Source organism: Onychomys torridus, chromosome 1 (assembly GCF_903995425.1).
Source record: "Onychomys torridus chromosome 1, mOncTor1.1, whole genome shotgun sequence".
In the NCBI taxonomy this organism is placed as follows: Eukaryota; Metazoa; Chordata; class Mammalia; order Rodentia; family Cricetidae; genus Onychomys; species Onychomys torridus.
Genome location: NC_050443.1, coordinates 112,056,450 through 112,079,347, shown reverse-complemented (window position 1 = coordinate 112,079,347; position 22,898 = coordinate 112,056,450). Strand labels below are relative to the sequence as shown.

Genomic DNA, 22,898 nt, shown 5'->3' with positions numbered 1-22,898 from the left:
TCCTACTGCAGTGGGTTCTGTGTTGCTGCCTGGAACTGACCTCCAGCAGCTTGTCATCGATGTACCCATACCATCTTTACACAGGGTCACAGGGTAGGAGATGATGACACGGATTTACCCCGTGGCTTTTGCCTGCTGAGTGTTGTATTCTTGATTAGCTCCCATTGAGTAAATCAGGTGGATGTGTTGTTCCCTGGTCTCCCTTCTCTTAAAAAATGAAATCTGTCCTTTGTCCCAATTAGGAAGCACTGGAAGTCCATAGACCTCAGTTCATCTCACGCTCACAAGAACGGCTACAAAAGCTTAAGCACATGGTACAGCAAAGGAAAGCCCAGCAAAAGGAAAACCCGGGGCAGAAGCAGAGCCCCCTTCCTATTCGTGCCCACAAGAAGCAGTTCACCGTTCCCCATCCTCTTAGTGGTAAGCTATGGGTAGCTCAGGAGGGCTGATAGAGTGGGGACAGGTATCTGCAGCCCAAATGATGATCTCAAATGATGCTACTGGCATGCACAAACCTCAGCATCCTGAAGCCTTCTCTGGGAGCCAGCTCATTTTGAGAGGTTACATATGGGCATGCAACTCAGCAGAAATAGCTTGGGACACAGATTCACCATTCTGGCTGGGAAAGGAGCCACATCACTGTAGGAGCCAGGACAAGAAGTTCAAATTCTTGGCTTCTAACAGATGCTTGCAAGTGATCTCCTTTGCCCTTTATAGATTGCAAAACAGACCTCAGGGTGAGAAGTTGACTCCAGCTTGTCTGCATCAACATTTGTCATCTTGAGACCTCTTCCTGCTATGAGCTCAGAGGAAGGATGGCCAGCTTGCCCAGCACTGTGAGGCCAGGGTCAAGTCAACCCTGAGAAGCAGGGCACTCTCGTAGGAAGAGTTAGCTGAAACCTTTTCTGGACCCAGCACTGTATGGGGGGCCAGGAACATCACTGTGAGCAAGACTGACCTCAGTCTTCTTCATGGACCTCATAAACAGGCCCTTGAACTAGCAAGAATAACAAGAGATGAAGGCAAGGACCAGAATATCAGAGCACTTATGTAGGGCTTGCCAACCCAAATCTTAAAATCTGCAGGCTTGGAGAAGCCTCTAGTTTATTGCTGTGAATACAGGAATGAGGAGGTCTCCTTAGGAAAAATGTTTTGGTCCTCAGGAGATAAAATCGTAAGTATGATTCTAATAAAAGTCCTCTGGGAGAAATAACCGTATTCAGTAAACTGCAGCTTAGCGAGCTTCCCAAGATCTCAGGAGGAAGGGGATGCAAGAGACAGAGAAGAGAACCTCTGTAATAGGTTCCTATTAGACTGTTCTGTGGGACATTTAGGAGAGCCATTTGGGGACCAAAGCAAGGCCACACTTGAATGCTTTGTTGTTATGCGAGGGATCTGGCAACTTACCCCATCCCATGACACATTCCAGGATGTCGAGAAAGGAAGACAGCTAGAGGGGTGTGCAAAGGCTGGCCTGTTGCATGCTGTGTGTCTAGCTAGTGTATCAAGCTAGGTGCAGACACAGGCTTGGTCCAGGAGTGTTCTCTGGGGGCACTGTTCAGTCTCTAGCTCAACAAAGAGCCCCTGTTTCAGGCACAGATGTCTCAAGGTACTGTGAAGACCGAGTGGCAGCCACAGTGGGAGTATCCCCTTGGCATCTTCACTCACACAAGATACTAAAGATTTTACTTGGTCTAAATGTTAGGCTACCAACACACATGTCAACAGATAAGCACAATAAGCATACACACACAGGATGACATTGGAGGATCTCCATTTCTAGCCTTCAGCTTGTACAGGAAGCAGCAGAGACGCGTGGCTGTGGGGAGCTTATTCAATATGGTGATGTATTTGTTCACTTTATTTACACCACTACAACAAATACCTGAGACAAATCAACTTGCAAGGAGAAAAGGGTTGATTTTGGCTCAGTTTTTGATGTTTCAGTAAGATTGGTTAGCACCATTGCCTTTTAGCTTATGGCAAAGCAGCACATCATGGCGAGATGGGCAAAGTGGAGCAAAGGTGTGCTCATCTCACAGCAATGGGAAGCAAAGGAGAGAAGAGACCAGGATCCCACAGTTTCCTTCAAGGGCATACTTCCAATGACCTGAAAATGCCTACTTTACCCCATCTCTTAAAGTCTCTACTCCCTTCCTATAGCTCCAAGCTGGGGGCTGAGCCTTTCACACATAGAAAGATACTACAGATCCAAACCATAGCGATTACATATCTGTATTGCTTTCTTGCTGTGCTGTAAGATATTGCCACATACACGCTGGCTTAAAATCATGAACGTTGAACCAGGTGGTGGTGGTGGTGGCGGTGGCGGCGGCAGCGCACGCCTTTAATCCCAGCACTCAGGAGGCAGAGGCAGCTGGATCTCTGTGAATTCCAGGCCAGCCTGGTCTACAGAGTGAGTTCTAGGACAGGCACCAAAACTACACAGAGAAATCCTCTCTCGGGGGGAAATATAATAATAATGAACGTACATTCTCTCAAAGATCTGGAGACCAGGGGTCAAAATCAAGGCACCTACAGGGTCAGTCCGGTCTAGAAGCTCAGAGCAAAGCATGCCATATCCTCTCTCCCAGCTCTGGTGGCTTCTGGCCATCGCTGGTGCTCCTTGTTTCATGAATGGCCTCCTGCAGTCTCTGCTTTGTCTTTGTATAACCTTCTGCCTATGTCTGTGTACTTTTGAATCCAATTTCCTCCTCTCATACTGAGCTACATCCACCCATCCAGTGTGACCACATAGTAACTTGATTATGTCTACAAGGACCAGATTTCCAACGGCAAGGTCAAAAGAAAGTCACAGTCACAGTTTTAGGAATTTAGACTTGAATGTATCTTTTTGTGTATGTGTGCGTGTATATGCGTGCGCGCATGTGTGTGTGTGTGTGTGTGTGTGTGTGTGTGTGTGTTGGGGGAGTGTACAATTCCTCTTGCAACATCAGTCAACTTTGATGTTTTGCCCAAAACAAATACCCTTATAAGTTCATGTGCCTCCAAATGAACATTTTAAAACTGTATATAATAAAAGGGGCCCAGTCTGGATGCATAGTATTAAATAACCAAGTCACCTTTTTTATTCCCCAAATTCCAAGACAGTCCTGGCCACCAGAACACTCTTGGGGGGACTTGACCAGCACGGATTTTATGGCCATTCCAACTGTCCCTGTGGTATGGACGTGTTGAGGAGAGCTTTATTTCTGTGTTTGTTTGTGTTAGGTCAGTTGGATCAGACAAGTTCTGAAACCAGAGCCTTGTATAAGCTCGGGCTAGTGAGAGGGAACATTTAAGGCCCCATTAAACAAGTCTACAGTACGCATCTTGTCTTCAGCCTGTCTGCTGGCAAGATGATAAAAGCAAAATGCAGATGTTTCCTTACATGCTAAATTAGTTCATAAATCATGTGTGCGAATGAGTGCCGGCTGCAGCGTTGAGACGTCTGATAGAAGGGAGGCTCAGGTTTGCTTTTCCATGCTGGGGTAGCTGCCCCTGATCAGAAGCAGTCTTGGCTCAGGGACAGACCTGAGTGCTTCAGGTGGGAGCTCTGGCACCTGACGAGGCTGAGAGAGGCCTTGGATTTGCAGGAGCAATGATGAAAGGGACCAGGGGCCAGCTGTTTCATGTTGCCTGCTAAGTTTTAAGCAGCCTCAGAGGCTTAGGAACAGATTGCGGCATGTGCGTATGCGCACATATGCATACATATGTGGGTGTAAGTGCTAATTAGGGCTAAGGGTCTCTGTTTGAAGGGCAGGGAAAGTTTTATAAGCATTTGGGGGTGATGGAGGGCTCATGAAGTAGCTTTATAAATTCCTGGCTGCAGTCCCCAGCTCCTGATGGGGAGCTTCCCATTGCATGGAGGTGAATGGAAATTAAGCAGGTGGGTTCTGGTGCAGGGTGGGTGGGGAGAAAAGCGCAGAAGTGAGAAGTGGCTGGAGGTTCTCCGTGTAACTATGGAGATGGGGTTAAGGGAGATGGGAGGGCCAAGAATCAGCTCAAGGAAAAGTGACTGCAAGGAGCTAAAAGGTATAGCTACTAAGTTTGTCTTGTGCAGGGGTCAGAAGATGGGGCAGCTTGCTGTGTAGAGTAGCTAAGGGCCAGAAGCAGTAAGGGCAGAGGCTAGGGAAGGTCCTGGGATATAAGATAGGTAGAAAAGGTTCTTGGGTGGAGGAAAAGCTGAGATGATAATACTCTAGCCTCTGGGCTTCTGTCTTCTCCCAGGTCAGCACTGTCGATTCACTAGTCACTTGGAACTGTAGGTGACACTTCTCCATCAACTCTGTGCAGGATCGTACATGGATTGAGCCATGTGCAGGATCATAGGTAGACAGAGCCTTGTGCAAATGCCAACTGTAACCTGATAGTCGAGTGTTTCAGAATTAGCTGTTGTCTCTTCCTTTCAAAGGAGCCCAAAGCAGAGTAGCCTGATTGTATATAGGAAGCATATACAATCAAGTACAGCCATGTGGGCACCTGCATTTGGCAGGGTTTGTACCTGGAGGAGGTGGGTGGTGACCCTTGCCATTCTCTATCGACACATTCAGGACTTCACCCTGTTCTCACTGAAGCTCCCCACACTTGGCCATGACCGTCTTCCACTGGAGTCTTAGACCCTCCCCAGGTCACATCCCCATCATGTCTAGACCCCCCCCCCATCCTATCTCTGCCACCCCCTCCCTAGTTGATCTCATTTTCCATCTTCCCTTAACTCCTGAATGATGACACAATGCTGGATGGAAGCATGCCTGCCCCTTCTCTCTGCAGCATGGCACCCTGCCTGAGCTCATGTCCAGCCTCTTTAAACTCTTACCCCTAAAATCTCCCCCTTGACACATAAGCTGGTGTATGGAGGCTTTTGCTTCTCAACTGAGCTCTTTTTAAAAGATGAGCTACTAAGGCTACCTCAGTGCTACAGACTCAGCCTGACAGGGCCTCACACAGCCAGCCTGCATGGCCTGACTACTTCCTCAGCCCATTGCTCATCATCTTCCTGTCATGGCCTTCTTCTGTGGCTCTTCCAATTTTGGTTATTTATCTGACCTTTAGGCATGCAGAAAAACTACCAGGAGCATCAGCTTTCACAGGCCCCTCTTTCCTCTACTCCCCCATTGCTGTTTGGTTCTTAACACTTATAAATCTCCTACCTCCATGTCTTCTTCACTTTGGACTATCCTCTGTTAGTGTGCTGGGGGAATGTCCCCCAACCAGAAAGAAGCATGGGTGGCCACATGGCACACCAGACTCCCTGCTGCATCTCATGAATCAGACAGATTTAATCTGAAGTTCATTATCCACACTCCCCAAGGTGAGCCAAGCCTTTCAAATCACGGGCCAGCAGAGGGACGGAATTCTCTAGAAGGTACTTGCAAATTTCCTTTCCCAGAAGACTGTTGACAGTTCTTGGCTGCTTTGCATTCTCAGAGCATCCAGGGGGAGATGTGACTCAGTAGATAAGCCACAGCAGCAGATGTGATCGCCAGAGCTCCTGCAGCCAGCCTAGTGGGGCCACGGCATCATCACTTCTGCCCCCATCTGATCCCATGAATGCTTTCCCATAAAATATTGAAAGAAATATTTGTGGTCAGCTCTCCCAATATTAACCTCAGAGGAATTTTAAAATGTGCTTATCAGAGAAAAGTAAATTTTCCTTTATCAGCTCACAGGAAAAACAGGAAGCATGAGCTACTTGAATACTCCTGACTCAGAGCCTTCCATAGGCAGACCAGACACTGCGATGGGGAGCCCTACTGCGTTGCTTTGTATTTTTAAGAAGTTTGTGTCTTTTTAAGAAGGGTAGAAAGAAAAGGCCAACTTTCAGCTATTGATTAGAATTAGATTTACAGGAGGAGGTCATTTCCAATCAGAAAAAAGTAGGAGCTCCGGTCTGCAGATGGTGGGAAAATAGCTTTATAAGCAATTTGCCCAATGGCCTGGGTTTTGTTTTCCAAATGACTCCCTTTGTCTCCACAAGACAGTTAAGTAATAGACTGTGTGGAAACTCTAAGGAATTCATTGATGAAGTTTGTCAATGTTCCATAAGCCTCCATTTGCTATGTTTCTGAAAACAAGCTAGAGACCCCGAGAACTGCAGCAAACACTTGGATGAAGTTACTATTTGACTAGCAAAGGCCACAGTGGCTCAGCAGCGGAGTGTGTGGCTTGTGTTCTTGGGTCTAAACTTGTCATTGAAGAGCGCATTTTCTTTTATCTTTACTCCAGTTTTGTTGACAAAAATCATATAAACTTGTGCTATGCACTGCCCCTTCATAAAGGAGTGGACAGCAAAATAATTAGATGGTTATAACAGACCCAGCCAGCACCAGCCTACTTATTTTTTTGTGCTGAGGACCTTTAAGATCTCTAGGTCGAATGGTTCCTGATAATCTCTGCTCACCTCAACATAAAGCAGGTCTTGAGAACATTTCTTTCTTTTGAATAACCCAAACTCTGTCCCCTGGACCGGCCTCTCCTCCCAGCTCCTGCAACCTCCAGGCTAGACTGTGCTTTGTGAGTGCCCTTGTGAAATCCTGCCATGTTTGTCTTTCTCCAGCCTGTTTTCTTTCATTTATAACAAGGGTCATCCGTTTTGCAATGACTATTTCTCTTTTAAAAAACCAAAAAATAAATAAAAAATAAAGCTGAAACATTAAATCCTCATAAAAATAAAAACTAAAAATAAAGCCTAAGCTATATCCCCTTCCAACCCAGCATCCTTTTCATCAGAGTCCTCTGCTCATTATATAGTGTTGTTATAAACACCATTATATATTGTTAGATAAATTATATGTGATTTATATCATTATATATTGTTATAAAAATGCAGCAATGTACACAGGAGTGCCAATGTCTTTTCAACATACTGCTTTGGCTTCCTTCGAAATGCAAGGAAATAGTCCCCGGCAGTGTGAGTGCCTCACCTTTAGACAGTTCTTTTTCATTTCTAAGGAGTCAGTTCCTACCAGCAGTGTGTATGGGTCCCTCTTCTTCATTCCTCTCCAATAGTTCCTGTATTTTTTCCCATTGCAACTATCCTAACAGATTCAGTAATATCTGAATCTCGGATACTCCGTTTGTATTTCCATGGATATTGTGAACATTTTTTCCATACATCTAATGACCACTTGAAAAATGGCTGTTGGGGTCTTTTATACGCTTTAATAGTCAAGTTCTTTTCTTGATGTTGTTAGAGTATTTTCCTCATATATTTTAGAAATTAACTTTTTATCAGATGTATGGTTTACAAATACCTTCTCCTGTCTTATTGGCTATCTCTTCATGTGGTTGATTTTTTTTTTTTTTTTGGATGCACAGTATTTTAATTAGACTCCTCTAACTAAGCTTTTGTTTCTTGTGTTCTGAGAGCCATAATTCAAAAATGCATTGTCTGGAACAGTGTTGTGGAGGCTTTTCCAAATGTTTTCTTAAAGTGGTTTTATTCTTCAAGGTCCTACCTTTAAGTCTCTAGTCCATTTTGGATTGATGCTGTGAGATAAGGGTCTAGTTTTATTCTTCTGCATACCCCAACACCATTGATTGAAGAGACTGTCCTTTGCCTACTGTGTATTTCCAGTGATGTTGTCAGAGATCAGTTGAACATAATATGTGGAGTCATTTCTGGGGTCTCTCTTCTGTTCTGCAGTCTATCTGTCCGTTCTATGCCAGAGTCATGCTCTTTTCATTACTATTGCTTATTGGTAGATAGTAAAGTCTGGTGGCATGGTGCCTTTAGTGTGTCCCTTTACTTGAGATGCCTTTGTCTAGTCAGACATTTTGTGAATTCATGTGGATTTTAGTATTTTTCCTGTTTTTGTGAAAAGAATGTCATTTTGGGAATTGCATAAGCATTGCAATGGATGTGTAGATCATTTTGAGTAGTAAGGGTATTTCAACAATGTTTTTTCAAATTCTTGACAGGGGTATATTTCCCCTTATTAATGTCCTTTCCAATTCATTCCTCAGCATTTTATAGTACAAATGTTTCCTAGCTTACTTAAATTTATTCCTATTTTCATTTTTGGTGAAGCTATTAGTATGGGAAGCTCCTTGATTGCTTTTCCATCTATTTCATTGATAGCATATGGAAACAATGATTATGTATGTGCTGAATCTGGTTCTTACTCCAGAAGTTTTAGCTGCTGTCTTTAGGCATTCCTCCATAACAAGATCGTGTCTTCTTCATACAAAGATAATCTCACTTCAGATGCCCGTTGTCTAATGCTACAGACAAACAGAAGTGGTAAGGGTGGGCATCCTCATCTTGTTCCCAGTCTTAGTGGGAAAACTACTACATTAGCAGCGCTCACTTGGTTTGTCATTTCTGCCTTGCATTAAGATGAAGCATATTTTCTCCTTACTTAAAATCTTGATATGTTGAGTTTTGTTTTGTTTTTTATTATTACAAGATGTTGAGATTTGTCAAATAATGGTTTTTCTCTTTGGTTCTATTAATAGTCACACACACACACACACACACACACACACACACACACACACACACTCCCCAGGGAAAAATCATACTTGACTTTAAAGGTGAACAGACCTTTAAATCACTGAGAGATAATAAATTCAGCTTACTTATTATTCATCAAAGATTTTTACAACTAAGTCCATCACAGAATATTGACCTCTACTATATTTGTCTAGATTGGATACTAAGGTAACATAGCCACTTAAAATTAATTGAAAGTTTTCTCTCTTCAGTTGTCTGCAAGTGCCTAGGAAGACCTCTATTGGAGCTCACTGAGCTCTTTGGTAGAAGTCAACAATGAAGCCTCCAGGCTTCTTCTTGGTGGGATTTCTTTTTTAAAGTTTCTTCTTAAGTGTCTTCATTTGCTATTAGCCTGTCCTGACTTTCCCTTTCTTCTAGACTTGTTCTTGGTAGATTTTATCTTCTTGAGAATTTATGCCCTCCTTCAAGATTATCCAATTTGTAGATATAATTATACACAGCTGTCTTTTATGGTCCTTTGTACTTCTGTGGTATCAGTTGCAATGTCTCCCCTAATTTCTGATTTTATTCCTTTGAGTGTTTTCTTTCTTCATCTAAAGCTTTATCAGTTTTCTTTATCTTTTCAAACCCAATTCATATTTTTCAAATTAATATTCTGTGTGTGTGTCTATGTGTGCACACCAGCCTTTGCATGCATGTGGGAGTAAGATGACAACTTTTGGGAATCCATTCTCTTTCCTACCTTTACATGGGTTCTAGCAATGGAACTCAGGTCATCTGAATTTCTGGCAAGCACCCTTACCTGCTGAGTGATCACATCAGCCCTTAAAACCAACTCTTAACTATCTTAATCCTTTGTGTTTTTCCAACATTTCACCCATTTCTGCTTTGATTGTTGTCAATTCCTCCTCCTCCTAACTTCGGCTTTGGTCTGTTCTTCTTTATCTCATTCCTTTAGTATAATGTTACATCTTTTGAAATCTTCATGCATGTAGGCATATGAACTTTCCTCCTGGGGTTGCTTCTGCCAAATCCTGTGTGTATTGTTCTGCTCTTCCACTTCCATCTTGTGATCTTTATTTCTCCTTTGCTTTCTTCTTTGGGTCATTGGTTGTGATAATGCATCTTGTCTAATCTCCATGTATTTGTGAACTTTCCCATAACTGATTTTCACTTTATACTATGATGGCTGTAGAATTTCAGTCTTAGGCATGCCTGTGGCTGAATATATGATCTGTCCCAAAACATGTATGATATACTCTTAGAAAAGAATGCCTATATTGATGTTTGGGGGTAGAATGTTCTATGTATGTCTGTTAGGTCCATTTGATTTAAAGGGTAGCTAAAGTTGAATGGTTGGATGTTTCTGCATTGATTTTTCTGTCCCCTGACAGAACCCATTATTGAAAGTAAGATCTCATATAGTCCCCAGGATTACATGACTCTCTTATTTAGCTTCAGGCCTGTTGCTTACTTGGTGCATTTAGATATTCCTATGTTGAGTACATATGTATGCTTGTATGTGCACATGCATGAGCGTGCATGTATATGTATTTTATACTCCTCATGACTTGCCTCTTGATCTTTAGTAGTATTTCTCCATATCACATCATTAACCTACATCATTGCATAAACCATCTTGTCTCTCTCCCTGTGTTTGACTTGGTCTGTTTGTCCTGATCTAAACATAGCCTCTCCTGGTCCCTTTGTGTTCCCCTTGACATGAAGCATGTTTCCTATTGATATCCTTCTAGTTTATGTACTATTAAAGCTTAAGCAAGTTCTCATATGCAGCACACATGTCTGTTTTGTTTTGTGTTTAGTTATTTATATTTATATCTATTTTTATTTCTATTCTCTTGAGAGAAGGCCTTGCTTGCTATTGCTATAGCCCAGACTGACACTGAGCTAGAAATGCTCCAGATTCTATTATCCAAGTACTAAGATCACAGACCTGTGCACTACACCTGACTGTTTTTAATCTGTGCATTCAGTCTGTGACTTTTCCCTCCATATTTTATGTATGTTTTATCTGTATATATGCATGTTATCACATACATGCAGTGCCTGCAAAAGCCAGAAGAGGGAGTCAGATCCCCTTGGACTAGAGTTATAGATCATTATGAGCTGCCATGTGGGTGCTAGAAATTGAAACCTGGTTCTCTAGAAACACAGTCAGAGCTCTTAACCACTGAGCTGTCTCTCCAGCCCCCACTCTGACATTTGGTAGAGAATTTAATTCATGTGCACTCCAGATAATTGTTGAAAAGTAAGAACTTCCTACTGACATTTTTTACTTCCTTTTTTATTTTTATAGCTGCTTGGTGTTTTTCCTCCCTTGATGTCTTTGTCTGTGTTGATGGTTTTATAGTGGTGGATTTGATCCTTCTTTCTCTGTCTACTTCCAAGACTCTGTGTTTGGTTTTTTGACCTTTTGTTGTGCGTGTTGGTGTAGTCTTCTCTGAGAGGATCTGATTGGAAGCATTTGAGATCCCTGCACTTAGGTGTTTATATCTTTACCCAGACTTTTAACTTTGTTTCTTTACACAAAATCTCTGCCCCTTTCTCTTTTCTTCTTTGAATCTTATAATACAATATTTTAGGTTTCTTAATGATATCTCCTAAAGCATGGAGATTTTCTCTATTCTCTTTTTTTTTCTATGACTAGATATTTTCAAATAATCTGTTTTTGAGTTCAGATTCTTCTGCTTGATCAGTCTGACTATTGACAACCTATTACATTTTTTTCATTTCATTTATTGTAGTCTTTAGCTTCAGAATTACAGAACTCCCCCTCTTTTCAAAAAACCCATTTCAATCTGGTAAACTTTTGTTTATTGTGTTCATTTGTTGTTTTCCTTATTTCATCAAACTGTTTCTTTGTGTACTCTTATAATATGATGAGCTTCCTTCAGAGATTTTGAATTCTTTTTCCGGGAATTTGTAGATCTGTCTCTTTGGTGTTGGCTGCTGTACAACGGTTGTAGTCTTTAGAAGTGTGTGTTTCCTTGAATTTTCATGTTTCTTGCTTTGTATTGATGTCTGCACATGTAAGCAGTAACTTCTTCCAAGCTTTATAGGCTGGTTCTTCAGGGTTAAGGGTAATCAGTTCTGTGGATGGGTGTAGGTGAACTAATCAATTGGGTGACTGTGCCACTTCTGGATCCAGTGACAGCACAGTGAAGTAAGTCCGTGTAGCTGTTAGTTGAGGTTGGTCATACCTGAGATTCCTGGTGTTCATAATAACAGCAAGGACTGTTAGGGTCTTCTTGGTCTGTCTTTCTCCTACTGAGGAAGCCATAGACAAGGAGCCTCTTTTGTCACTTGGTCTGACTTTCAGGAGTGATGGCAATAATATTATTCATGATTCTGTACAGTTGCCATGGATTCAGGGTCTGAAACACAAGGACTTTTGGAGGAACCAAGGACCAGAACCTGCATATTTTCCAGAAAATGTGAAGTATGCCAAATTGTATAAAATAAAATAATTATTATATAACAATTATTATTATTATTATTATTATTATTATTATTATTATTATTAGCAGCAGCAGCAACAGCAGCAGCAAAGCTAGGTGTTGCTGTGCAGCTCTAGTTGACCTGGTATTTAGTATGTAGCTTAGGCTGTCCTTGAATTCATAACAGTCCTCCTGCTCCAACTTCTTCAGTGCTGGGATTATAGGTGTGTGTCTCTAGGCCTAGCCAGATTTTCTTTTATCGAAGACAATGAAATCCTACCCAATGAGCACTGATAATTTTGGAAAATATAAATTAGTTAAACTTAATGGTTACTCAACTGTAGCTGGCTTTTCTTTTTTCTCAGTGTCTTCTAGTCCAGTGCTACCTACAGTTCCAGAAGAGGACCTAGGTCTCTTAGAGTTATTTTGAAAATGTGTGTGCTTTTCATAGTGTTTTCTCTCAGACCTTCATAATGCCTAAGGTTGTTAAAGACCTTTACTGCCAAGCAGCAGTGGTGCACACCTTTAATCCCAGCCCTTGGGAGGCAGAGGCAGGTGATCTCTGTGAGTTCGAGGCCAGCCTGATCTACAGAGCAAGATCCAGGACAGGCACCAAAAAAATAAAAAATAAAAGGACCCTTACAAGTCCTGCACTAAGGATAAGTGTTTAAATCCATTTTTATCTTATTAACCTTTAACTGTACCAAAAGGTCACTTTAGAAATATTGTGCTGGGATTTTGTTTGTTTGTTTATACTCATTACACTTATTAAAGAAGCCCAACTAGAGCTGTGATTTTCCCATTTTTCCTTGGGAATTCAGGACTGTGAGGCAGTGCTCTCATGGTCTGCCTGTGATGCTTTGATCCAGCAATGCCTAGAAGTGATGACTAGAGCCCTGGGGACTGTCTGGGCAGCAGACAGTCCAGGGCCTATTTCTATCTGTGAATGGCTTTGCCTTACTGGAAGATTGCCTCACTATAGTCCCTGCCCAGAGCTGTGGCCATGCTGGCTCCCGAGCTATCTGTGATAGTGACCAGCATGAAGTCTTCTGGAAAAAGAAGAGCCTGTCATGGACCCTTGGAAAGTGCCTCAAAGATGCTAGGGTATCAAATCAGCACAGAAATGAGAGAAGCCTGCCAGACAGCAGAATTTGAGCTGACAACATGACCAGAAGATGGACTGGATGGTAGAGACCTGACATGCATGGGCTGCTTTCCCGTTCACCTGGGGGCCCTGGGAGTGGGGCCTGATGCTGTGTTGTCATGACATGGAGAGGTCTGTGAATACACAAACACAGCTTCTAGATTCAGCAAATGGAAATATCTAATGCTGGAATATCAGTTACTTTTCTCACTCTGGTGTTCAAATACCCGAAAAAAAGAAACTTCAGGAAGCACAGGTTCCTCAGTTTAAGGGTGCAGCCATTATGGTAGGGAACACATGGCAGCAGAGCTGAGGGTGGCTGGTCACATTGCATCTGTAGCTGGGCCAATATTAACTCTTACACCAAGTCAGAGTGGCGTTTCAGATCAACCACAGATAACTCCTTGCATAACTAGGTTTCATGTAGCATCTAAGATGTCCTCTGTATTTTAAGGGCTTTGTTATTCATCGTGAGTACAGATTTGACTGGGCACCCCTGTCTGGCACTCCTGTCTCGAGAACTTGGCTTTCTCCTTCCCCTTCACACTACCTTCTGTCACAGTAACAGGGATCCTCAAATACAGGTGTCTTAGTTTTCTGTCAACTTGACACAGGCATTACTTAGCTATGATTCAGACAAAAGAATCGCACTGTGTACTTCATAAAAGCATAATATTTAATTTACGGGTGTTTATATTATCTTTGTGTAGGATTTCCTGTCTTGTTGAGTTAGATCATCATGGATCAGGGGTCATTAAATTTCAAGGTCCAGTGAAGCTGACCATCTTCCAGGTGGAGTTCCTTCTACTTCCTAGACATTGTGGGAGCTCCTAGGATGCAGCAGGCATATAACTTTCTTTGGAAGTGGCTAGGGGCCCTTTGGGGTTCACTTTGGGGCTTCTGGTCTCAAGGTAGGGATCTGGTTTAGCTTGGCAGCCTCTGTTGCTGTCAACACTAATGAATGGAATTTCTATAACTATGGCTTATGGGCCATTTGTCCTATGTAATCTTTAAGAAGATTACAGACTAACCTACAGGCTATCTTTCTTTGGTAGTCCCTCTGCATTTCATAGGGAACTAATGAAGATTGTTTGATCCCTTGATCCCTTGCTGGGCCAGGCAATAAGTATTAGTGTGGGGCATCTTATGTCTTCTGATTAGAGGAATGGAGTATGGATAGGGAAGAGAGGGGTTACTGACCTGGGCATTGGGGATGAACAGAAAAAGGACTCTCCTTGTCTTTGGGGGTTTATATGCCACTTGGGGAAAAGGAGGAGGTAGACAGCTGTAATTCAAGTCTAGAATCCTGTAGGAAAGGGCCTCTACGGAGACAGGAAAAGGATGAGAAAGACAGGGGTCCCAGAACTACAGCAGGATGTCTACAAAGCACATCAAGAGCCATTTGTCTGCAAAAATGGTTTTCATCGATGATGTTCATGATGTGTGGCATCACAGCCCTGTCACTGCCCACTGCAGCAAGGTTCCTGGCTGCCACAATTTCAGTGGCCCCCTTTCATTCACCCTTCCCACAGGATACTTTACAACTCAATCCTCACTCCCTACCACCTGATCTTCTCATGTGACTCCGGAGATGGTGGCCCTGCTCTCAGCTTGAGGGTGACTCTCAGAAGAGAGAATGCTTTCTACAACCCACTGCAACCTCTATGCCATTTTATCTCTCACGGCATTTGTTTTCTGGAGACCTGTTTGGGATTTTTCATTTCTTCCTTTAGTCCAGAACGAACAGAGAGTGCTGCTGCCCTTTGCAACTCTTGCATGTGTTTGCATGATAGTGGGCACGCAGCCTCATCTTCATGATACACCAGCCTCTTTGGGGCTTCCACTTATGCCCCATGCTCCTATATCAAGTGGTTCACCAGCTGTCATCAGGGACAGGATTCCACATGAACAGGATGGGACTTTAGAGAGGTGTGATTAATTCCTAAAGTTCTCTTTAGACCAAGATAGATCACCCCACTATTGCCTACTTCAGATGAATTAGTAGTTCCTGAGGTAGACAGGCATGAAGAGTGTGATAGAACTGAACTGAATCTCAGAAACCATGGTGTGATGGCTCTAGCCAGGTGCTTATTGGAGATCACTCAATGAGCCACCCTGTGGTCTTAGAATATATACAAAGAGAAATATCCTAGAACACATTTCCACTCTCCCCAGAAAGGCCAGTCTTTAATGCTTTTACAGAAGACTTTAAGATGTGCAGGTCAGGCATCTGCTCCCCAGGGAAGCTTATTGGCTCTGCTGTGTTCCAATAGGCCTGACTTGGTTTGATTGTTTCTAAGAAGTAAATGTCTAAAACATTCTTTCATGAGCCCAGGTGACCAAGGAAAGGCTCCTGGGAATTCATTGTCAGAACAGGTTTTGTAGGGTTGATTATCACATAAACAGCTGAAGAAGGGAGGGGAGGCTTTACCATCCTATGGGAACTGTAAGGGTTTGCAGGATGGCAAGAGCCTCAGCTCCCCCCACCAGCAACCAGCTGTGCTACCCTCATGGTGGTCCCAGCTGCTTCTTGGTGACATGACACTGTCCCCATATATACTCTCACACGTAATTGGTGTAGTTATAATAAATATCTGCCCATGTTTATCCACATGAATAGGATTTGGGGACTTGAGTTTTACAAAAACTGCCTCAGAAAAAGGGGTTTGATACCTAGTTGCCTATAGACTTTGAAACAGACGAGAGCTTAGGGAAGCCTGGCCTTGACAAATGAAGTAAAAAAGAGGGCCTAGTGGTAGCAGTGTGTGGTGTAGGTGTGGTGTGTGTGTGTGTGTGTGTGTGTGTGTGTGTGTGTGTGTGTGGTGTGCAAGGTGTTTGGTGTGTGTGGTGTGTGGTGTGTGTGTGTGTGTGTGTGTGTGTGTGTGTGTGTGTGTATGTGTGGTGTGTGCAAGGTGTTTGGTGTGTGTGGTGTGTTTTCCAACATGTGGCTTACCTTATTGAAGAAGAGTCCCCTCTATTTGAGTGAAAAGAGAGTAAGTATAATTGTGATCTCTTCCCTCCAAAGCAGTCAGAATATATGAGGCTCTAAGAAAATTCATAAATGATCCAGAAGGAGGTTGGAAATGATTCTCACCAGTGCCTTCGTTTTATAAGAGCAGAATTTCTGAAAGCAGGAATGAGCAGCTGGGATTTTACCATGTCTTTGAGCAAAGCACATGCATACAGGATGGGCTTCTTACCACTGGGACTAAACAGCTGATGAATCAACATAAGGGAGGAAGGGTTTCTTCTGGCCCTCAGTTGGAGGATGCAGGCCATCATGGTTGGGGAAGGCATGTCAGCAGAAGCAGCTAACAGCTGTGGCAGTAAGAATTCGAGGTGGTTTGCTTTTATCTGGGTGGATCAGGAGGTAGAGACCCAACAGGAAGTGAAGCCAGGCTATAGAAACTTCCAGGCCAGGCCCCTAGCATCCCACTTCCTCCAGCAAGGCCCTACCTCCAAAAGTGCTACCAAATGTTCAAACTCATGAGTCCATGGGGGACATGTACCATAGTATATCCCATGAAATGACTCCCTCATGAGTCATATCCTTAAAGAGCTATAAAAGGAAGAGTGTGTGGGAAAATGAATTTGGGATTGATCTCATGAGAAATGGAAGAACACTTGTTTATAGTTCTCAGAAAACAGAGTCCATAGCCACAAGTTGGTGGCAGTGTATTGCAGTCAAGAGTTAAGTGTATAGCACTAGGCTAATGGGGGCTGAAACTCAGTCCTGCCTCTTACTCATTTACTGTGAACCTGGCAGGTAAAATTTACTCTTTGAAACTAATGGATACTAGCTCTAAAATACAGAATATCACAAACATGTCCCAGGGTTGGGAGGAAGAGTGAAATCATGGAAGGAAGCTTCTACAAGTGCAGGCAGAATCATTGTGACCACTCAGATGCCCAACATCCCCACCTCTACCTGGTCACTTCCCCTCACAAACTGTCAAAGGCAATTTGAGATACTTGGTCATATTACTGCAACCAAGAATCACCAGTGAAGAGAGTCTCAGTGAGGGACTGATCTAGACCAGGTTGGTGTGTGTGTGTGTAGTACATGTGTATGTGTATGTATGTGTGTGTGTGGTGTGTGTAGTGTGTATGTGTATGTATGTGGTGTGTGTGTGTGTAGTACATGTGTATGTGGGGTGTGTGTATGTGGTATGTGTGTGTGTGCGTTTATGTATATGTCATGTGTGGTATGTCATGTGTGGTATGTATGTGTGGTGTGTATGTGGTGTGTGTGTGACGTGTGTGGTGTGTGTGGGTGTTCATGGTGTGTGTGTGTGTAGGATTGTCTTAATTATCTTAACTGATGTGAAAAAAAAAAAACCCAGCCTGAAAGTGGGTGACACCATCCCTGGGTTTGGGGCCCTGGAGTCTGTAAGAGCAGGGAAATCTAGTTGAGCAGTAAGCGATCATGCCTTTATTCTTTCTCTGTGGATATGACTAGCTGCCTCAGGTTCTTGCCTTGACTTCCCTGAAATGATGGACTATAACCCTTCTCCTGTATGGTTTTTTGGTTGGTTTGGTTTTGTCAGGACATTTTTATGACGGTAACAGTTGTGAAACTGAAACGCTGCTCCAGGCAGGCGGAGTCTTCTACTCTAGTGACGTTGGAGCCACTCAGAACACATTTGCTGCATTTTATTCACGCCCTCTCGGGAGGCATACCCTTTGCCTTCTACCTCTCCCTGTTCTCCTGGCCAGGAGGCCCCCATCATTTATCCCACGTATCAGAAGTGCTTGGTGATATTAAGCAAATTCAAAATCCATAGCAACCACCTCACCCAGGGTGGCCTTGAGCCTTCTTGGATACAGAACTGCTTGTTTTGTACCCATCAAGAACTGCCAGGTCCAGGATTTGAACTCTCGCTCTCACACAGCAAGCTTCAGTTCAGAAAGCGAGCCATGGAAGTGTTGGGTAGCTCATGTTTCCTCCAGAAGTAGACCAACATTTAATTGTGGTATTGGGTGCTCTGAAGAAACAGACCAGGGAGAAAATGAACACCTGATTTCCAGAATAGACCACATACAGTCGATTGGGGATTATGAAAAGTTGTATTCCCCCATCCTCCAGGGTACAGTGCATCTGTCTATACTGGCTCCACCCTGGCCTCCATTAGCTCCTAAAGAATGCTAATCCAAAACTGGGTGTGAGATTTTGTGTTAAGGCTTCTTCTCCCTCTCCGAGGGAAGTCTCCAAATATGCACACATTTGCTTGCCCAAGATCCAGACAGACTTAACTGGTACTCCATTCATTCTGGAAAATTCCAGGAGCCCTGTCTGGGGTGGAGGCTCGGGTGGGGCACCAGGAAGAGCTGTGGCTCATTGCATCATGTGAAGATGTTTTCTCTCCTCTCACAGCCTCCACCTTTCTGAACAGTGGGGACTTTCCCCCTTAACTGGAAATGCTGGTGTCTCTCTCTTCTGTTTCTCCCTGGACTCTTGTCTTTGAAGTTCGTAAAAATGCCATATTCTTTTCTTTAGTGGCTGGTAGGACAGGGTATAAGCTTGTCCACAGAGGCATTCTCCACACTATGCCTCGGTGACTGTTTTATTGTCCAGAGGGGAGGACATTCTTTAGGAGTACTGTCTCCCTGTACTTTCATGGAAACCTGTATGCTTATGCTGAGTGAAGGCAGTCAGCTGCTTGTCTAGACTTTCCAGAAAGGATGACAGCTGCTCAGACATTCTCCCTTGTGGCAAGCACCCTAGGGGAACTAATCGGACCAGAGCCTTGGCTAAACTAAAGCTGAGAGATGTGAGGGTATTCCAAAGTCACTGCAAAAGGGCCTTTTCAGTTACAGTAAACAGTATAAACTATTTTTTAAATATTCCATTTTAAAGAGATTATACATGTATGTATACATGTGTTATATATATGTGTGTGTGTATATATATGTATGTATGTATATGTGTGTATATATATGTGTGTGTGTATATATGTGTGTGTGTGTATATATGTGTGTGTGTATATATGTGTGTGTGTATATATATGTGTGTGTATATGTATGTGTGTGTGTGTGTGTGTGTGTGTGTGTATGCATTGTTTTACTTGCATTTCTATTGCTGTGATAAAATACCCTGACAAAAAGCAACTTAAAGGAAAAGGTGGTTTATTTCACCTTACAGTTCGTCACTATGGGAAAAATCAAAGCAGGAACTTCAAACAGCGGCTCATATCATAGTTACAGCCAAGAGCATAGGGAAATGAACACATGCATATCTACTTGCTTGCCTGTCCATGCTCAGCTCAATTTCTCTACTCCCATACAATTCAGAACTCCCTGCTTAGGGAATGGTGCCACCCACAGTGGGCTGGGTGTTACCACATCAGTTAACATAGTTAACACAGCCTACCACAGAGAAGCCCAAAGGGCAGCCTGATATAAACAGTCCCTCACTGGGGATCTATTTTCCAGGTGATATTAAGTTTTGTCAAGTTGACAATTGAAACTGTTACATGCACTTAAATTAAAAAGGAAATTCAGTCTCATGATCTTTGCCTACTCTAGTGTACATTTTTAATCCAAGGACACTAGTATATGTGACTTTGATCTTGTCCCATGACTTTTCCAGGCCTTGGAGTGGGATTAAGAGGGCCTGCTTAGGGAGGAGGGGCTTGGACCTACCTAAGCTGACTCTGCTGGCTCCCCATGGGAGACCTTGCCTTGGAGGAGGTGGGAATGGGGGAAGTGTTGGGGGGGGGGGGCTGGGGAGTGGGAGGACGGAGGAATCCATGGTTGTTATGTAGAATGGATAAAAAATCTCTTAATAAAAAGGGGGGCTACTTATTGCAGAGACATTCTCCAAGTCTCCTTGATGTAGGACTGCAGGCAGGGGCCAGACCTTTTGCTCTCAGAATGGGGATGATCGGGACGTTTCCCTGTCCTTAGAAACCTCAGAGACATAGTGCAGGGATTTTCCTTTGAACAGATGGCCTGGCACTTGTCACTTCCCCCACCAAGACATGACATTTTTTGCTATAAATAAATAAATGAATGAATGAATGAATGAATGAATAAATAAATAAATGTTTTTTAAAAGTATTTGGTGGGGCAGCTGTTTATGCAATAGTTCAGGTGCTGTGACAAAAAAAAAGTCCTGTCAAAAGCCAAGTAAGGGAGGAAAGGGCTTCTCTTAGTCTTATAATTCCAAGTTTGGGTCCATTGTTGGGGGGAAAGTAAAGTCAAGAGCAGACAGAGAATAAGTTCAGGGATCTACTTGTGTATGTAGCACTTAGCTACCTTTTTCTGTTTTTTAAAAATTTATTTTTATTTTATACATATGAGTGTTTGTCTACATGTGTACACTACATGCATGCCTAGTGCCCCTGGAGGCCAGAAGGAAGTGTCAGATTCCTTGAAACTGGAGTTACAAATTGTTGTGAGCCACCCTGGAGTTCCGGGAACTGAATATGAATCCTCTGCAAGAACAGCCAGTGCTCTTAGCATGTTCAGGGTCCAGCCAAGAAATGGTACCAGCCATCTTCAGTGTGGGCCTTCCTACTTCAATTAACAATCAAGAGGCCCCTCACAGATATGTCCACAGGCCAGCCCGATCTAGGTCCTCATGAAGACTCCCTTCCCCAGTGATTCAAGCATGCCAAGTTGACAATTCAAACATGCTGACATTTTGCTTCTGCCCTGTTTAACACTTGCTGAGACCAGCTGTTGGTTGGACAGTTGGAAACCTACAGTGTTTGTCACAGGCTATGGCTTGGAGGAGGAAACACTCAGGAGAATATTCTGGATCTACCTCAGGGTCACTCCATACATTGTACTATTCTGTAACTCCTGGAATTAATCCTCTTTCTATTTCTTCCAGATAACTTGTTCAAACCCAAAGAAAGATGCATTTCAGAGAAGGAGATGCATATGAGATCTAAAAGGTACTTGGCTTGTGGGAGGTGTGGAAAGAGCTGGGGAGGGAGGCTTGAAGGGCCCAGACGCTGTCCCTTGGGCCACGGCTTCCAGACCCACATTTAAGGGCTGAGGTCTTGGCTGCCGATCTGAAAACCTGGCTGAGGTGAGCAAAGTTGCTGAACTGTGTGTCGGAATGTTTATGCTGCTCTTGGATCAACCTTAGGAAAGTGGTGGGTCTTGGATTCGGCAGTGGGCCCATAATTGGTCCCTGAGTGATCAGCAGATTCTGAACTGGAACTCTTTCGATGTATTTACCTTGTAGCTCTGGGCAGGAGCCATGTGCGGCTGCACCTTTGAAAGTAATTTTATGAGGAGGAGAGAACCCGTTTCTCTGGAGGGCCTTGACTGAGACGGTCCTGAGGAAAAGCTTCCAAACTGGAAGCCAGCAGAGCATAGAAGCCAGAGGGGCCTCAGAGGGGCCACAAACCAGCTTTTCTGGCATGTCTGTCTCTGGCAATCTTGGCAGGGGCCACCAAGGTACTCCTTGCTCTGCCTGGCTAGTCACTATCCAAGACTCCCACTAACTCTTACCACCCTGGGGCACACAAAGGCTACTATTCTTTTTGGGACCTGGCCTCTTAACCAGGACACAACAACTCAGCAGGGTTGGCCATGTTCACACACATAAAATGTCATTAAGCTGTAATAAAGTGCCTAGCCCTGGGAGAGATTATAGTAATTAAATCAAATTGATAGTGCACTCAGAGACACCACCAAAATAGGAAGAATAATTTTGCCCCCACTCCAGACCCTAAATTTCTGCTTTTATCGTGATTATGTTGTTTCCATGATAATTAAGTAACTTTGGTTACCTACAGGGAACCTCTTTGAAAGTAAGAAAATAAGAATTGGGGGCATACTATTAATGATATGACTCCCAACATTCTAACTGGGGCTTACAAAGGATCTCTACATTTGAAGACTTGCTGTTTCATAAATGAAAAGTTGTATATACCTTGCAACAAAAGCATTCTCTTCAATTTAGTGAAAAAACAGAAGAAAAGAAAAAAGAAAAAGAAAAACCTTTCCTTATTGGTCCCCAAACCTAAAACTGCTATTACAAACCCTTGCCTTCCAAGCAATTTAAATAATGGACTTTCCAAGCAGCATTGGTAGACAGAGTTCTGTTCTGGCATGTCTCTGAGGAAGAAACTGATGTTTGAGAAGGACCAGTAAGCTAGGTGATGCTGTGTCTACAGCCTTCAATGGCCCTTGACTGGACTCAGATGGACCAAGCAATTAGATCTCTTTGCTAGATGGAATATGCCAGGCTGAGCTCTGACTCTGCTCCCCACAGTCACCTGAAACTGCTCTTTCTTCCTGTTCCTTGTCATGCATTATGTTGGTTGTATTTTCATTTAACTCAAGCAGTAGAGTAAAGCTGAAGTTCACTCAAGACCACTTAGCCAGCAGCCCTACACTCAGTCCCAGGCCTCTCTTCTCAGTCCCAGGCCTCTCTGCTAAGATGCCCGTAGTCTGTCTCCTGTCTCTTTCCCTTCAAAGCCTCCCATCTGTACCTTTTAAGCAGACATATGGTCTTTAACCATACACAGTGTTGTACTGTGCCTGCCTTTCCTTCTATAGCTTACGATTTCCTGGTGTCATCTGTGAGCTTTCCCAAGATACAGACTTCAATCCCCCCGGGTTTTGGCTGTCTGTGCAGTGTATTTTGTGGGGGCATACCATTAAAAATCAGGGAATCTCACTTGAGGAAATAGTTCAGGGCCAGAGGTGAGACACAACAGCTTTGTTTCCACTTCCCAGTTGAGATGGATGGACGGCTCAAGGAGAGGTGGTCTCTGGAGTGAGGAGCTGCCCTCTTGAGGACTTTGGGACCAGCTCCCCTGTGATCTTCTCTCCTGCTCCTAGTTCCAATCCCTCCTGAGTGCAGCAAAGGCATATT

General features: G+C 43.4%; 1 protein-coding gene across 6 annotated transcripts in view; it reads left to right on the top strand.

Annotated features, from left to right (window-relative positions):
- C1H10orf90 (chromosome 1 C10orf90 homolog) overlaps positions 1-22,898 on the top strand; it is a 256,198-nt gene that overhangs the window by 225,567 nt on the left and 7,733 nt on the right. For all 6 annotated transcript variants that reach the window (XM_036196838.1, XM_036196872.1, XM_036196846.1 and 3 more), the window contains 2 exons: positions 243-420; positions 20,898-20,961. In XM_036196838.1, the coding sequence (XP_036052731.1) occupies positions 243-420; positions 20,898-20,961 (242 nt within the window). The remainder of the gene's footprint in view (positions 1-242; positions 421-20,897; positions 20,962-22,898) is intronic.